Below are 18,624 nucleotides of genomic sequence, written 5' to 3' on the forward strand. Positions count from 1 at the left end.
CAACCAGAAAACTGCAGTCCAATTAGTTTAACATCAGTGGTTTGCAAATTACTTGAAACTACCAGAGACAAATTTATAAAACACTTAGATACAAATATTAAAGATTCACAACATGGTTTTTGGAATAATCGCTCTTGCCTCATAAATCTGTTGGACTTGTTCAACGACATACTGAACATATAATAATGAGACTAAATCTGCTGACATTGTCTACCTCTCGATTTTCAAAAGGATTTTGACAGTGTTCCACACAAAAGACTTATTAAGAAGTTAAAGGCACATGGGTTCAGTGGCAGTGTGCTCGGATGAGTCAAAGATTGGTTTACTGGACGAAAGCAAAGAGTTGTAATAAACGGAAGAGTCAGACTGGATAAACGTTACAAGTGGAGTGCCACAGGGTTCAGTGTTAGGTCCTATTCTTTGTTTAACATACATAAATGATATTAATGAAGGATTATGATGTAAGATTTCAATATTTGCTGATGACACTAAAATAGGTAACAGACCAGATACAGCACTGCAGAGACAGGCAATACAGAGAGATCTTGATCAACTGTTTAAATGGGCCCAAAAATGGCAAATGGATTTCAATTTTAACAAATGTCAAGTTTTAAACCCTGGCAGTAAAAATGTAAGAGCTAGTTATAACATGAATGAAATACCCGCTGTGGCGAACCACCACCAAGAAGTCACGATCCCCACCCCAGAAGGAAACCACGGAGGGGTTGGTAAGAAGCGCGGGTCATCCCGGCTAGAGGGACATACTGTATGTTCCCTACGGTCCTGCACCCGTATTGCCCGCAACAGACCCAGCAGGAAAATTTCAGACCGGAGACACTACCTCTCAACCGGACTAGCCCTCAACAGGTTTGGGGTGGGACTATAGCTGTAGTCCCGAGCAGCACCCCTGTGACGGCCTCCAGACGCATACAAAAGAAGACGGCCTTAGCCGCTCACGAAAGGGAGACAGCCTCCGCTGCTCACCAGAAGAAGAGACGGCCTCCGCCGCTCACCAAAAGAAGAGACGGCCTTTGCCGCTCACCAAAAGAAGAGATGGCCGCAGCCACTCACGAACGGAGACGGCCTCAGCTGCTCACTGAACGGAGACGGCCTCAGCTGCTCACTGAATGGAGATGGCCTCAGCCGCTCCCGAACAGAAACGGCCTCCAGCCGCTCAGTGCTGCTCTGTTCCCCTCCCCTCCTACAGGAACTAGCGATGGCCTCCAGCCGAGTCTGGGGAGAGAAGGGTACGTCCCCTCTCCTCCTGTAGCTGCCCACACACATCCACACTGTGCAATTTCCACACTGTGTCCATGGATGCTCTATTAACTCAACATACTCATACATAATGTCATGCCTTAGTTATTTACTTACTGTATTTAATTACTCATTTTAATTACTTTTCAGGTTATTCAAACTGGTAGCTTATAGATACAGTATTATAGAATGTAATTGTTCTCTTTCAGTCTTTCCTAAGAAATTTCTATATTAGTTTTTCCATAATGCATGGTGGTCTTTCTCACTTTTTCCTGTCAGTTTTAACTGGAGGATTTGGAGGCAGGGGAAGCCTTCTTGCTTTACTATCCTTATCCTTCGGCATGAAGAATTAGATCTTGTCGTCACAGCCTACTCCGCAACAGCAGCCTCGAAAGGACCATGAGGTCTGTTGCTGTTTGCTTTCCTTTGTATTTCTTTGTATAACAATACATGAACTGAAAAATAGGTATTATAAATATACATGTATGGAATTATAACACACTAATAACAACATCTTTATTTATGTAAGTGTATGTTACATTCTTTTGGACTCTTGAAAACATGTAACTTTTTTCTAATATCTATTAACTTACATAATCTTAGGTCTGGCAGCTATATTTACAAGACTGTAGGTGTTTCACCAGTGAAAGAGAATTATTCAGGAAAGTAAACAATGTGATAAGAATTACTTTAAAAACCAGTCAGCAGCAACACTCAGACAAACTGAATGTTATAAAGTAAACCCTCGATATAACGAACTAATTGTGGGAAGGGTGGGTCGTTATATCCGAAAGTTCGCTATATCCAATGGTCGTTATTAACCGAGGGATTACCGACCCATGGTTGCTATATCCATGGAGTCGTTCGGTCCTACGTGCACAACCCAAACTTACTCTATGAAGTTTCACATGGAGAATGCAATGGTTTATGTAGTTATACAGTACATCTACAATAAGTACCATCCTGTATGAAGTTGTACATATAAATACAATGCCTATAATGTAATGTAGTACTGTTACAGTACACTTACCATGCCAGGGAGCGAACTTCCGCCAGATATAGTGACCAGTTTGCTCTAGATATGGTAAGCACTGGTATATCTGAAGTTCGTAATAAAAGGGTTCGTTATATTGAGGGTTTACTAAAACTGGAACAGAAGAGTATGTGCAAAATCTGATCTAGTATATCTTACTAACTGCATGACTTCTGCAAAGGAGTGGCGATTCATTAATCTCCAACAACGCTTTCAAAGTACAGTAATATATATACAGGATGATTTGTAATGGTCTTTCATAAACATCAGTCTTTTATGTCCCTTATTGGTGTGATTTGGGTCTTAAATAGGTGCAATGCATGTCCAGAGGGAGTTGTATAGGTGTTTCTCTGAGTTAGGGTCCATAAGTACAAGTCCATAAGCTGGGGCCCAATACCCGGACAGGACCACTATCCGGACCTGCCTATGGCTCTATTACGTTGGATATTGGAGAGATTACTGTATATATATATACAGTATATATATATACTGTATATTTACAGTAATCCTTCCAAGACCCGGCATAATAGAGCCAAAGGCATATCCGGAACTTGGGTTCGTCTTTGACTTGGGAAAATGCTTCCTGGACAGGTACTTATGGACCTTAACCCAGCCTAACTCTGAAAACCATCTAAACAACTCCCTACCAGACATGCACAGCACCTATTTAAGACCCTATTCACACAAATAAGGGACAGAAAGCATGAAATAAATGAAAGGGAACCAGAGAATGAGGAATTAGAAGTGAGTATGGAAAATACTTAGCAGTGTACAAGGTACTCACAACACGTCCGTGGCCGTCAATAAGATTAACCCGCCTTCTCTAAGGCTGTGACAGTGGTGAAAATGCTCTTGAAGCACGTACAGTAATCCAGTGTCATGCTGCACTTAATCCTTTTCACTGTGAATTATAATTGTTTAACACTGCACATTCTGTTCTTACTTACACCTCACCTGTTGCAACATGCCAGTTTGCACTCTGCACTTAATCCTCTGCACTCTGAATTACAATTTCTTAACACAGCACAACACTGTAAATTTCCATGTGGTCTAGTGGCGAGGTATTGCAGTTTATTCACTGTTTATTCACAAAAACGAGCATGTGGGGGAGCTATTGCGACAAGCGTCTGGTCGTGACGGTAGTTAAGCAGGAACTGGGGAGGGAAGGATGCAGGGGGGCGCTCTACTACATGCGAAAACACAGCTGTTCGGCGCTGTGCTCCAAATCTAATTACAGTAAGACCTCACTATAACGGACTAATTGGTGCCAAAACCATTCCGAAAAATACAAAATTCTGATAAAAGCAACATTCGGACTTCCCCCTGCTATTCCGGACTTTTTCCGATATATCTGACATTAGTCCAGATCGCATGAATGGTTTTTAAACTGTTTTGACTACCAGTGCATTACTGTACTGTGTTATAACTTCACTACATTAATCAAATGGTACAATATGTACAGTATAATAATTCTGTACTGAACACTGATAAACATGTCTTTTATTTACCTTATTGTGGTGAACACACCTGAAGTGGTCAGACACTCTGAACTGCTTCTGGCTTTATAGAACTTTTTCCAATATATAGGAATTTAGTCCGGTAGCTCCTCGAGTCCAATAAATGCGAATTCCAGTCTACTGAAGTCCGTTATATCGAGGTTTTACTGTACAGTTTAAAACATGTTGGATTTTTTTCTTTCTTTTTTACATTTTTGGGACATTTTTGGTTTCCAATGGCCTGAGCCCAAAATGTTGGTGACTTGGGGCGTCCGGAACTTGGACGTTCAGGTCTTACAGGGATTACTGTATAAATATATATTAAATGTCAGGACCAACTTGCCTAGCCCTGGGCACTTATGCTTCTCATGGAGCAACATAGGAGTGGATGATGGATGGATGGATATATATTTATATATATATATATATATATATATATATATATATATATATATATATATATATTTATATATATATATATATATATATATATATATATATATATATATATATATATATATATATAAATATACAGTATATATATATACAGTATCTATCTATCTATATATATATATATATATATATACAGTATATATATATATATATATATATATATATATATATATATATACAGTATATATATACAGTACCCTCGCGTCCAGCACGGTAATATTGTCATGCATGGGTCACGTGTTGGACCAAAAACGTGTTGGACTAACAATTGAGCTTATGGGGAAAAATGAATTATGTCTGCAACCCTCGGAAAGGTCACCCTAAATACCTACCATATACCTATACATATATTGGTACTATTGTAATTATAATAAATGGTACTGTGCTATGAATGATAACTAACCTTTTAGGATGGTGTTGGTGGGCTTGCTGGGAATGGAAGGTGGTATCCAATGCTGTAGTTAGTCCTACTGGGTCCCCGGAGGATGGCTGCTGGCGTCACTAGAGGGTAATGGCTGTTGCTCCTCCTCAACCTCCCTCATAAATCCTTCGAAATCAAACATCCCTCATAAATCCTTCGAAATCACACTCAGAATCACTATCTTCGTCCACAGCCATGGAAGGTCCTGCTTCTGCCTGTCCTAGCCCTGTAATCCTCGGCAAAGTGCATGCTTCTCTCACTGTTGCCAGAGCCCCGTCTCGTGACTGGAAAGTGATCGCTGTCGCTGACTCAATAGAGAATAAGGAGAAGCAACTTTGTTTATAAACTGGTACGCATGCCGATGAGAAGGGTTTCAAAACGATTGATATTTATTCTAAAATATTAATATGTATTCAGTGTCAGGCTAAATGTTCAATGCTGTAGTACGATATATTCTCTGTCAAGTCGCCTGGGTTTTGGTCACACTGTTTTCCCCGTCGTATGCTCGGCAGGAATCCATCCAGATGAATTCCAAATGCCCGTGGTATCGTCAGCAATTTTACCACGTTACCGTTCCGATTTACCATCGTATCCTCGGCAAACCAGGTATGAAGTGCCGTGTGATAGCCTTCGGCTGCCAGGATCTTGTCTTAAGTTTTTTATTATGATCACGTTGGCTTCATTCATGTCGTAGGCCTTGGCAATGTCAACTTTCCTCTCCCCTTTCTTCTTCCTCTCGATGCTTTCTAGCTTGGTGGCCTGAGGGAGGTGCCGACGCTTCTTGGGGTTCTCAGAAGGCTTCCTAGGCATCGTGAGCAGGGTAAAATGCAGTAACAAGGGCAGAAAATGCAGCAAGAAAAATGCACCTTCCAATGCAATTATGCGACTGAGTGGCTCTGTGGCGGGAGAAATGTAAACAAAACATCACGAGACACCAGAAGCGTTTTTAATTGGGCGGCATCACGATCACGTCACGATAGCGGGCGGGGAAGGCTACTTGATCAGAAGTTTTTCATTGGCTATCATCATCATGGGAATGTCCAGTATGACCATGTTGGACCGGGGGTGATTGTGCTAGAGTGAACTCTGCGGATTTCGCCCACTTCTCAGAGCTCTGTGCGTGTTATGCTAACACACTCGTGTTGCAGTAATTAAATCGTATTAAATAATACTAATTAATTGCTCTCCGTGCTGGACCCGAATCGTGCTGGACTAACGCGTGTTGGACATGAGGGTACTGTACTGTATATATATATGCACCCACCAGTACGAAGGCATATTTATTACTGATTTATTACTGTATTTTGGCCAGCACCTGATAGCATTATTCAGAACAGAACCAACCCTCAGTGATGGGGTTAGAAAATACCAGTATCTCCATTAATCCCTTCAGTATGATGGTTTCATTATTCAACCATGGCTATCATCAGATGATTTTAGGGGAGACCCTTTCTGGTGACGTGGCTCATATTCAATTCTGGCTACTGCCAGTTAACTCTATTCAGTTTATTTAATAACTTTTTGTTCTTCATGGGTCACACATAATACATATCACACAGCCGTCAGAACTTACAAGTGAAGGTTCTTTCCTCTCTTTCAGTTAAATGACGCAGGTCATTCACTGCTTTTAATGCAGCCCTTAGAGAAATTTTTCTGTCAAAAAACTGCTGATCCACAATACAAAGGATACTATTTGAAGAAGGTACATCTCACTTCAAGACCAAAACAGTTCAGAAAAATATAAATATATATATAAAATATCTGTTAAATGAAAATATACAAATGTAATATAGTGACTGGCTTTTCTTGTCTATCCTTACATGTAGCCACAACCTTCAGACTAAAGCTTACCTACTTGAATCTAAAGTAATTTACAGAAAGTATTACCATAATTACATAAGATAAAAAACTTAACTATTTACAAAGTTACTGTTAAAGCTTATTTTAATAAGAAAAAGATCACAGTAGAGTACTGAATATTCATTAAGGATTTCTGCTCTGTCAGGGCTACGAAACTGGTGTCAGTAAATACTAAACAATTCAATCTTTCCATACTAAACAGCCATATGTTGAAAAACTTATGATAACACACACTTTTCAGACATCTCACATCATGTCCTCTTAGCAGAGTGGGCTAGTAAAGAGGTGTGTGTAGAACTCTGGTTCATTCATCTCATACCGATACTTCTGCACCATCTCCTGAATTCGCAGTTTCCGACGTACATGGGGTGGCTGGTAGCTGGAGGCAACAAGATTAAGGTACACAGTGAAGAGTACATAGTTTGTTTTATACGGTCTAAGATAAGAAATACTAACATCAACTAATGTGTTCAAAATTTTTTAGGAAAAAAAAAAAAAAAACTGCCAACTGCCATAAATAAATGGCTATAGGCTGACTCTTTTAAGTTTTTGTTTCCTACTCTAGGAATCAACTTACAGTATACTTACACAAAATATTCTGCACATATTTATGAATGGACAATAAAGAATGAACATGTGCAACCAACCACTAAAGAATATTTGGCTGTATAGCCCCAGACTTTATCCCCAATAAAATCATACAACTGCCTACCTGTCACTCTCCAGCCTTTTGCGCTTGCACATATTGAGTGCTGTCTGTCGAACTAGTGTTCCTAGAACCCTCCGACTCACCACCTGTCCATCAACCAGTGGGCCAGCCATGCTCAATCTGAAATGTATACAGCTCAATGCTGGACTGGTGTTTTTGACAGCAAAAACTCGAGAGCCAAATACCTAAGCCTGACAGCAGATCTTGAACGGCTGTCTCACAGAAAGATTTCAACTCCTCTTTACATCACAATCACAACAGTCATGCCTCAGTATGCAATGAGGTTAAGTCATCACCTTCTCTTTACATCATCATCACAACAGTCATGCCTCAGTATGCAATGGGGTTAAGTCAAGTGAAAACTCACCTCATCATGATTTATCATATACCAAGGTTGGTATGGGATGGATGATTCAAATGGGGATAGGAAAAGGGTCAAGGGCCACTTAACCTGAAATCTAAAAATTTTTTTTTACCTCTTTAGACTTCCCCTTGGTGCCCTCAATAGACCACACTTTCCACCAAAGGTAGCATCCTTGCCAGACATGGTTTCCAAGTCACAAGTTTCAGTATTTTACACACAAAAAGTTACTCTTCCCATTTTGTTTTTAACACTATTCTTGACTGATGACATGCCGATGCATCATTTGTTGGCCAACCAATTCCAGGGCGATGATGCAGCAGGTCATTTTTTAAGAAAATTTTCATGGCTCAAATATATGGCACAACAGTTTGTTGAACATGCCAGACATGCACAAGTATTTTGCTGGAAACACTCTCGGCCCAGGAATGGGGTAGAAAAGTTATGCAAGGCTGGCTCGATGTAGTGCACAGCCAAAGGCTCCAACAAGCTGGCATGTGTCTTAAAAGCAAAAGAAAATGAAAAAAAAATTTGTGTGAAACACTGTACTGAAACTTGTGACTCGGAAACCATGTCTGGCAAAGATGCTACCTTTAGTAATTGTGGTCTATTGAGGGCATCAGGCTTCACTTAATATCACAAACTGTACTATTCATTGCTCACTTAAATATGGCAACTGCTGTAGTGTTTCAATGGCCTTGCATGCATGAAACAGAACAAAGGGGGATACATTCATTCATCATCAGAACCAGTGATGCCCCATGAAAAGCGTAGGCACCCGGGGCTAGGAAAGTTGGTCCTGAATATTAAGACTAGTGACCTGTCTCACTCATCCCTAAGAGGCATTACGTGAGCAATAAACCCCAACAATCTCTTGGATATAAACCTGCACTGGCTCAATCTAATTGGAGCACCTTAATTACCCACTAAACCACCAGGAGTCATAAGCTGGTTACATGGTTACCATTCAGCAGAGTAAATGGTATCCTGGTGTACAGGAGACCATTTGGCTTGTCACTCAGTGTTGAGTCACCAGCAGACAGAGCGAAGAGGAAAGAATGAAGGAAAGAAAAACAGAAGAGGAAAGATGAAAAGAAGGAAGAGAGGAAAGGGCAAGCACCTGAGAGCAACACTACACCAAGTGAGTGGATGGTGAGTGCCCCCACCAACCACTAACAGAATGTACAAAAGACCTACACAATAATGGATTTTGGATTTATCATATGCTTCTGAGCCCAATGAACTTATGTCAGTTATAACGAACTAGGATCAATAAATGGGGCATATGGTGTACAATACATATGTTTCCTACCTTTTTTACTCCAGCCTGGCCTGAAACTGCCCTCTCCCCATCATGACTGCTGAGTTCTAGTTACAGATTACAGTAATATTGTACTACCACATGAAGAAGTGCTATGACAAGGATGTGAGAAATGCTGCAAAAGAGTGAAGTTATGGGCCAAGTTGGAATAAAATGGGTATAGTTTTCATTTACAGTGCAGTACTAGAAAATGATAACAGACATTTTTTTTCAATCATGTGTTTCAGTTCCCGCCTAGTGGGTTACCCTCAGATTTATGAAAATTTTGACATTATCAAACCAAGTTTTTCCTTCATGCATATGTGCCTCATATAACCTGTTAAGATGGTAAATAAAAAAACTAATAAGTTGAAAACGGGTATATGTAAGAAGGGCCTAAGTTATGTCAAAATGAATTTTTTCATCATCAAAAAAAATCTACAGTGGAATCTCCTAAAATCCTGAATTTCTGAACAGCGAATGCATATTGCACGGCAACATCATGCAACAGTTTGCAAGATCAGTAATCTGTGGAAATTATACATAATTCACAATTGCAACCTCAAAAATAACGGTTTCCCAATGCATTTTTGAACTTTGTGTGTGTGTGTGTGTGTGTGTGTGTGTGTACTAAATTTCTTTTCCAGGTTGTCAGAGTTTGCTGTTGACCAGTTTGATGTCAGTTGGGGGTAAGGGGGGGAACTTTTCCAGAATGATGGACCCATAAGTAATTTTTCCCGTAAGATCGGGCATTTCTAAATTGCTAAATTCTCAAATCATGGCATGTGCCCAGCCTCATAAGACCCAAATTTAGGAGATTCCACTGTCTGTCGTACAAGTCGTCCATTCTGTTTATCAGTCATCGTATATTTTGACAACTTTTTTACTTTCTCTATTATCACTCACCCACAAACTTTCCCAATAAAATTTAAAGAACCTATTTCCTGATAATTTTTGCAATCACCTATTTCTCCCATCTTTCCTGTCACTTTTTATTACTCTTCTTTCCTTTTCAGGTGGCTTTACACTGACTGACAAGTCTAATGGCTTCCTGTAGACTGGGAAACCATGTACACTGCTGGCTGATAATCATATAACCAACCCACACATGTTCCCTATGTTCGACAGACTGATAGACAGACAGAGAGACTGATAGATAGACAGACACTGATGGACAGATAGACAAACAGATAGCTGGACATTAGTCATCTTTACTGGCATACTGAATGAAGGCATAAAAGCAGCTTTCATCCATTCCATTAGTACAACTCCTTTTATCCAGGTCTTTAGCATACTGTATTTTTTCATAAAATTTTAATTCCATACTCTCAACTACTGTACATCTTACCATCCCTGAACATACCTCATAAACAGTAATTGCCTTCAAATTCTTCAACTTCATGGCAATCTTCATTGCTGCCACTGTCATATTTTCAGGCACTATATTCATTGTATGTGTACAATCAAAACCAATCTTATTTACTACTTCTCTGCTCTCATCATTCCCTTTATCAGTTTTCTAAAATATCTTTTCCATCTGCTTCTACTTCTCTTCCATTCGTATCTGTCTCACATGTAATCCCTACATCTTCTGTTTACCGGTATTTATTTATTTTGTCTGTACTCATTCCTACATTTTTACACCTCTTTCCAAAAACACATGCCATGGTGGCTGAGTGGTTAGCATCGCTGACTGCAAAGATGCTGCCCCTTTAGCGCCTGGGTTTGAATCCTGGCGCAGGTAATTAGCATCACTAATTCAGCTGTTCATCCATTCCTTGTAGGTTGGTGGGTAAAACAAGTACGAAGGGTAGCACCTAGGTAAGGGAACTGTGGTAACCTGGCTGATGCAGTGGCCTTGCATTCCATGATATTGAGTGAATAACCCACCACAGGTTCAAAGGCCTATGTTAAGACGAGTACCACAGCTAAGTGCCTCATGATATCTGCCCCCACCCTGCCTTTACTTCTTCCAAAAACAGGGGTAGGTGGAAGCCAAGTGGTCAGAAAAGTGATCTGCTGTACCAATAGTTGTTAGTTTTATCCATAGCTGGGGCAGGGAGCAGTTTAATTGATTTCACTTCACTGATTTGCCAAGAGACTCAATGACATATGAAAGGTATGTGGTACATGAGAGGGCTGCTGGACCTTGGGGAACAGGCTGTTAAACCTATCCCCAAGGTCAAATGCATTAAAAAAAAGAAAAAAAAAAATTTACATTCAAATTTATTCCACATTCATAATTTAACTATGGATATAAGACACTACATTCAAATACACAAAAAGTGACAGTCCCCACTTTCTTAAGTCTTCTTCCAAATGAAGTGGTGATCTGTTAACAACACTCCTTTAAAGTTATTTTCATCTTTATCAGCAACACCATGATACTGATGATTCTTTGTAGCACTACATTAAACCAGTTTTAAACTTTTATATGGCTGATGCTACAACAATATTTATAGCATACTATAAAACTGTCCAATGAAGATACTGCAGTTAACTACTGTACAAAAATATGTACTGCAGAACTACAGTGGAATCTCCTAAATTGTATTATCCAAAATTGCGGATTTATAATACGCGGCAACACCATGCAACAGTCAGCAATATCAGTAAGTAGCCTCAAAAGTGACACTTTTCCAATGCCTCTTGTAATACGCGCCACCATTACCTCAAGCCTGCACGTCTAGCCGAGCATAAACCAATCGCAGTCAAGCATGGTGGTTATTAACCAATCATATTCATGCATAGCATTTATTATAAGCCAATCACAGCACTCCCCTCCCACGCCAAACATGAAGGACATGTGCGCTTGATACCCCGGCACCTAGCTTAGTGCACTGTTTCCTCTCTGTTGTTAGCATGTACTGTAGTTCCAGTGTGGTTTACAAGAGGGCTTTTTTCTTTCCGCCACACTTCCTCTGCCTGTCCAGTGCTACCATGGCGGATCGTAACCCTCCTATGCCTAGAACTTCTTCAGCAGCAGTAGTGGAGGAGGAGGAGGAGGAGGAGGAACAGGAGGGGGAGGAGGAGGAGGAGGAACAGGAGAGGGAGGAGGAGCAGGAGGAGGAGCACGAGGAGCAGGAGCAGGAGCAGGAGAAGGAGCAGGAAACATTAACTTACACCCAAAAGTTAGATGTAATACAGATGACTGATGGCAGTGAGAAGAAAGACAAAGCTGCCCACCATTACGGACTCAATGAGGTAATTCTTTAACAAACAGGTGTAGCAATTCCCTCCCTCCATCCATCCATCATCCAATCCAATGCTGCCTCATGAGAAGCATAAGAGCCCGAGGCTAGGCAAGTTGGTCCAGACATTTAAGATGACAGTGACTAGCCTCCCTCATCCCTGAGTGGCACTACATGAATAATAAACCACAACCACCCCTTGGATATAAACCTGCTCCGATTGGAGTGCCATAATTAATTCCAGCTCTATTACAACAAACTCACGATCTGAAGTTAGGTAGTTTTGGTACATATCCAACACAGACAGTTAACTGATGAATTGTGGCTGCAAGTAGTGAGTGCAAAAAATATATACATATACAGACATATCTCAACTTATGAGCATTCAAGATCCGAGCATTTCAAAGATGCGAACACAAAAAAAATAACGAACATTTCACAGGTTCGAACGTAACCACGAAAAACTAATTTAGCTTGTAGCAGCCCACTGCGACCGCTTTTGAATGTGGCGGGTGACAGTAGTTGCGAGGCGGGTCACTAGGCAGCAGTGTGGGTGCTAGGGGGCTAACCCGTCGTCTTTTGTTTTTGTTTTGTTCACCAGGAGGAGAGAGGATCACTGTTCATTGTGCTTTATGTACTTTCACTCCATTTAATATGGCTGACAAATGGCAGAGTCTGTGCTGCTGTGCATGATGCCCTGGCCTGCTATCGTCTCATCCTTGACGAGAAAAAGAAGAATGCTTCTCAGTCGTCAATCACGAGGTTTTCTCCAGGGTGGAAACGAAATCAGACGAACTACAGCCTTCAACCTCCTATGCTGGGCCTTCAATATCCTACGCTGAGTCTTCAGCCTCCTATGCTGAGCCTTCAGCCTCCTATGCTAAGCCTTCAACCTCCTTTGCTGAGCCTTCAGCCACATCCGTTCAGCATGCTTCTCCTGAAAATCCTGACTTGCCCACTGCTCTCCCCTCACCCGCATCTTCCAACTAACTCCACTCCTCCACCTGCCTCCTCTCACTTCCTGCAAGTCCTGCTATGTCTGCCCTCAGGTGAGCTACAGTAATGTTTACAAAATAACTCTGTTATCGCTTATGTCCGATGTACATTTACAACTAACGAAACAAAATGAAATGCTTGCCACATCTACATCTTCGCAGGTCGCAAACGTTCCATTATCTTTTGTCAGTTGTAAATAGGAAGAGCATATGACAAAGTGGACAGAGAAGGATTGTGGAAAGTTTTGTGCAAGTATGGTGTAGACAATAAGATGCTAGGTGCTGTCAAGTGTTTTTATGATGAAGGTGACTCCCAGCGCAATGTTACAGTGAATGGAGAGAGACTGGAATTGGTGAGAGAGTTCAAATACTTGGGTACAGTGATAGAAAAGAGAGAAAAATGTCCAAATGAAGTTAAGTAAAGTGACACAAGGAAGAAAAGTAGCTGGTGTAATGAAAGCCTTGATAAGAAACAAAGGCTTGAGTGTTGCTGCTGCACAAGGCTTACATGAAGGAGTGTCAGCACCAACTTTAACATATGGATGTGAGACTATGGTGCAGCATGAAAATGAAAAGTCAAGAGTAAGAGCAGTGGAGAGGGGACTGCTGAGGAATGTATGTGGAGTACAGAGGGTGGATAGGATACGAAAAAATGTGATTCGTGAAAGATGTGGAGTGAGGAAGTCGGTGGACACCAGAATCAAAGAGAGTGTACTGAGATAGTATGGTCATGTGGAGAGAATGGATAACAACAGAGTGGTGAAAAAGTTATATCTGAACGAATTTGAAAGAGGGAGGAAGCGAGGTAGGCCAAGGAGGAGGTGGAAAGATATGGTGGATGAGTGTGTGGGGAAGAGAGGTTTGGAAGTCAGTGAGGCTAGAGACCTGACAAGAGATCGAGCTGGCTGGATGAATGTTGTGAGAAGTGCATGATCAGGGATTTGGCACCCCTTTTTAACATGACAGCGTCCGGACTGACTCAATTGGATACGTTTGTGTGAAGCTACAGAACGTGGTGAATGTTTTTGGTGTATCCGAAGGGGCCAGGATTCTGGGGGCTTGAATGATGAATGAATGGAAGCGTGGCCCATTGGACTGGGCAAATTTTGGGCTGTCTGGACATTGCTACTCCTCAACCTGCCCTAGGCTGGGAAAAGAGGTCCGGATGATGAAAAATGATGATGAGAAATAGGCACTGGACAATAGCGGGAACAGAGTTGTGTCTTATACTGTATGTTTTTCTTGTGTATTTCTTGTGTTAATTTATGAATTTATATTTCATAATTCAATATAAACTGCTTAAGAACATTTAAAACCCTACCAACAGATCAGTGAACAGTGCTGTACAGTGTTTTTTATGATGCATGTGTAGTACTGTAAAAGATTTTCATTTTGCAAACAAAATCAGCTTGTGAACGGTCTATTGGAACCAAATATGTTCGTAAGTTGAGGTATGCTTGTACTTACTGTATTTGGGGGTATTTAAGGAAGCAGGCAGGTTGCACCACTGCTCCAACTGGATGTGTCAGTGTATCACACATTCTAAATCTTCATTTATAGCTTTCAGAGGTAAGTATATAATAATGCCCAGTAGCTGTGGTAATTCTAGGAAAAATAAACAACTTTTGAAAGACTCATTTCGAGTGAAAATACGGAAAGGCCTCACCCATTTGGTAAAGAATTATATCAACGACTCAACAACTCTTACAATGACACGGAGGCACCTGAGGGCAACGAAGACACCATTTCTGTTGTCTCCACACTGGAGTTTGAGGGGTTCCTGAGGGAGGGTGATGAGAAGGCGGCAGCAAGCTTGCCTCGTGCTGAATGGCCGTAGTCCGCATCTAGCCTCGGAAGCCCTCCCCCCTCCCCCGTCCATTCAAGCAATATCGTCAGTCAGAGTCAGGTAAGAATCTTACAATACTGTTCATTCCCAACAGATATGCTCTACTAATTTCTTTTCCAGGCTGTTAGTGTTCACTGGTGACCAGTTTGATGCATGTCTGGGGGTAAGGGGGACAACTTTCCAAGATGACAGACTTATGAGTAATTTTCCCCATATGATTAGTTATTTCTAACTTGCAAAATTCTCAAATCACAGGATGTGCTCAGTCCCATAAAGCTGTGATTTAGGAGATTCTACTCTATGAATCTCTAAAACTGAAACCTACAGTATAACTCATTTTACCTCACTGCTAACTTACTTGGAATTCTGTCCCTGAAGTTTAATTCTGAAAAGTCCATTTGAGAGGGCATGTATGAAGATAATGAACACAACTGCCTCCTTCTCCTTCCATGTGCTTGATTCCAATCCTGTCACAGTCTGTGGCAGCAGTTCATCTGGCAAGTGAGGTGTAGGTGAGACTAGGCTATAATGGTTTGTATACTATATCTCACATTCTCAGAAACTAAAAGAAAGACGCAGGGCTGTGCATCTAAGGCTAAGAAAAAAATTTCATTTCTGAACCCATTGGAATGTACTCATTTAATAAGATAATCAAGAATTTTGTCAACAGGAACAGCAGGACTCCAAGGTTACTGTGGTGCTTTATGACACTACACAGGAATGAAAAGAAAAAAAATGTAGATCCTCATTATATTAAACCCTGATATAACTGATTTAAGATTTATTGGATGCCTCTGAGCTCACCAAACTTTCACCAGCAATGCTGAACTAGGGCCAATAATCAAGCCTGACCTGCCCTCTCCCCACTGTCACTGCAGAGTTGTAATAACAGTAATATTGTCCTGTTCTACCCTTGAAGAAGTTCTATGACAGGGATGTGAAACAAGCTGCAAAATGGCAAACTTATGGGCCCAGCTAGTGTAAAATGGATATAATTTTTATTTACATTATTAGAATATGATACTGTAGTATTTTATTTTCAAGTATGGGCTTGATTTGGTGACCCTCAGATTTATCAAACTTTTGGCTTTATCGAACTAGGTTTTCCCCCAGTCAGTTCAAGGTAGTGAAGATCTACTGTATACATAAAAAATGGGGAAAGCACACACACACACACACACACACACACACACACACACACACACACACACTTTGCCGATCATCCGTGAAACTACCGGGGATCAGGGAAAAAAATATTAAAAATTAAAAGTGAAAGCCTGCAAGATCTCTGAAGTTATACAGAGCAACAAACAGACAATGCAAAAGATGTTCACTGCCAAAAAAGACTAAGAATTTACATTGTGCATTACTGGTGCTGATGGTTTCTCTGCTTCCAAATTTTATCAAGTTTTAAAAGCAGAAGGGAATTTCCAATCAGCTTTTTAGTACTGTATGTAAGATTCATTCATTCTCTATTCGTTGGAATAGGGCTACCACACACAAGAAAGTGTCAACTTTTCTTACACAGTGACCCTGACAGGACTTGATCATATGGCTATTTGATTCCCAAAAACATAAACTACTTAACCCTATCAGGTTTCTGGGCAAGTCAGCCGCTCTCACAGTGACCCACAACTACGCGCCGCGATATTTTTCTTTGATTGCTCTGTGTAAATACACTTTTTGTGATCGAATGTTGGTTTTGGGGTCACTATAAAGCTAAATAGTTGTACTTTAATGTAATATGTTCAAAAAGAGAAAACAAAGAAAATAAAAAGTCAAAATGACGAGTTGAAGTTAGGCGAAAACCAAAAATTTTATACCTCTCCGTAGAATATTCGGAAAAAAAAAAAAATACAAATCTGATTTAAACCATGCATAACTACAATAAATTACCTTTCCAGTCATATACAGATTACGGTTATTTGTGTGTTTTCTTGCGCGGTAAAGTGAAAGAAAAATGATGCAAATTTTATTATGATTCTTGGCCGCATATTCACTTTGCAATCTTTTTCTTTGATCGGTCTGTGTAAATACAATTTTTACGACAGAATGCTGGTTGTGGTGTTATTTTAGAGATGAATAGTTGTAGTTTATCGTAGTACAGGTATACCCTGGTTTAGCGATGCAATTGGTTAGGTAAAAAACCATCGTTAGGCGGAGTATCATCCATCGGGGTAGGTTTAACATGTAAAGCAATGGCATGAGTTTATCAGCCTTTTGTTTCCCCCCTAACCAAGTCCAAAACCCAACCAAATGAGCCCAAAAACAAGTTCAACCAATCTAAATGGCCGAACAGCAGTAAAAGAAGCTAACCTAAGCCTAAGACCTGTAAATATCTCACTAAAACCAACAAATAAAATCTGAAAATCATCAAATATACGTCTGGAAAAAATCAAGCTTTAGGAAACTACTCCAAAATGACAATATTCACCCCACCTATGGCTAAAACACATTAATCTGAGTCAAAAAATGTTTATGAATCAACCTAAACACACAATTTTAGTCTAAAATATCATCAAAATTGGTAATACATCAAAATCCATCATTAAACTGAGGTTTGGCCATCGTTAGACGGGTTACGGTGGTATTTCTACCTCCGTCGTTAAGCCGGAGTATCACATCTAGGGGTATTGTATATTGAGGTATATCTGTATATTCAAAAAAGGAAAACAGTGGGTAAAAAAAACACATAATGACGAGGTGAAATTAGGTAAAAACCAAAAATTTTATACCTTGTCGCAGAAAAATATTCAGCAATAAAAAAATAATAGTTATATAAATCTGGTTTAAACCATACAAAACTACAATAAACTGCCTTTACAGTGCTATACAGATTATGGTTATTTATGCATTTTACTGCATGGTAAAGTGAAAGGAAAAAGATCCAAATTTTTTTATGATTCTTGCCCGCATATTCACTTCGCAATCTTTTCTTTGATCAGTCAGTGTAAATACATCTTTAAGACTGAATGCTGGTTGTGGTGTTATTTTAAAGATGAATAGTTGCAGTTTATCACAATATATTCAAAAGAGGAAAACAAAGCAAATAAAAAGTCAAAATGATGAGGTTAAGTTTGGTAAAAAACAAAAATTTTATACTCTACCGCAGAAAAATATTCAGCAATGAAAATCATAATAAAAATCTGGTTCAAACCATGCAAAACTATAATAAATTACCTTTACATTGCTATATAGATTATGGTTATTTATGCATTTTATTGTGTAGTACAGCAAAAGAAAAAAGAAGCACAATTATATTATGATTCTTGGCCACATATTCTTTTTCTTTGATTGCTCTGTGTAGATACACTTTTCACTATAGAATGCTTGATATGATGTTATTTTCAAGCTGAATAGTTGTAGTTTTTAGCAGAATGTTCAAAAACGGAAAGCAAAGAAAATAAAAAGTCAAAATGACACATATATGTGCGAGGAAAAGTGCGAGGCAATTACGTGACCTCCAACCGTCATGACAGCTACAGCAAGACTGCCTTTGTTCCCTGCCCTGAGACAAAGCCATGAGTCATACCATATGTGCACTGCCCGCCACACACAAAGCAACCATCCCATGACATCATGCCCAAGTTTCTTTGTTATGACGTGTAATTGCAATTTATGGTGAATAGTTTTCAAAACTATATTAAAATGACGATGAAAAGTGTCATCAGAGTCTCTGAGGCTGGATTTGAAATTACTTTC

The 18,624-nt window shown here is 40.0% G+C and overlaps 1 protein-coding gene across 1 annotated transcript in view; it reads right to left on the reverse strand.

Annotated features, from left to right (window-relative positions):
* Positions 1-6,665: 6,665 nt before the first annotated feature.
* LOC145406369 (ral GTPase-activating protein subunit beta) overlaps positions 6,666-18,624 on the reverse strand; it is a 174,280-nt gene continuing 162,321 nt past the window's right edge. Inside the window, exons 33-35 of the mRNA XM_080277534.1 lie at positions 15,281-15,416; positions 7,233-7,349; positions 6,666-6,899 (exon numbers count right to left, since the gene is read on the reverse strand). Coding sequence (XP_080133660.1) covers positions 6,782-6,899; positions 7,233-7,349; positions 15,281-15,416 — 371 coding nt within the window. The 3' untranslated portion in view covers positions 6,666-6,781. The remainder of the gene's footprint in view (positions 6,900-7,232; positions 7,350-15,280; positions 15,417-18,624) is intronic.

This window comes from Coenobita brevimanus, chromosome 70 (assembly GCF_032717465.1).
Source record: "Coenobita brevimanus isolate Jiangsu-jjx chromosome 70, ASM3271746v2, whole genome shotgun sequence".
NCBI lineage: Eukaryota > Metazoa > Arthropoda > Malacostraca > Decapoda > Coenobitidae > Coenobita > Coenobita brevimanus.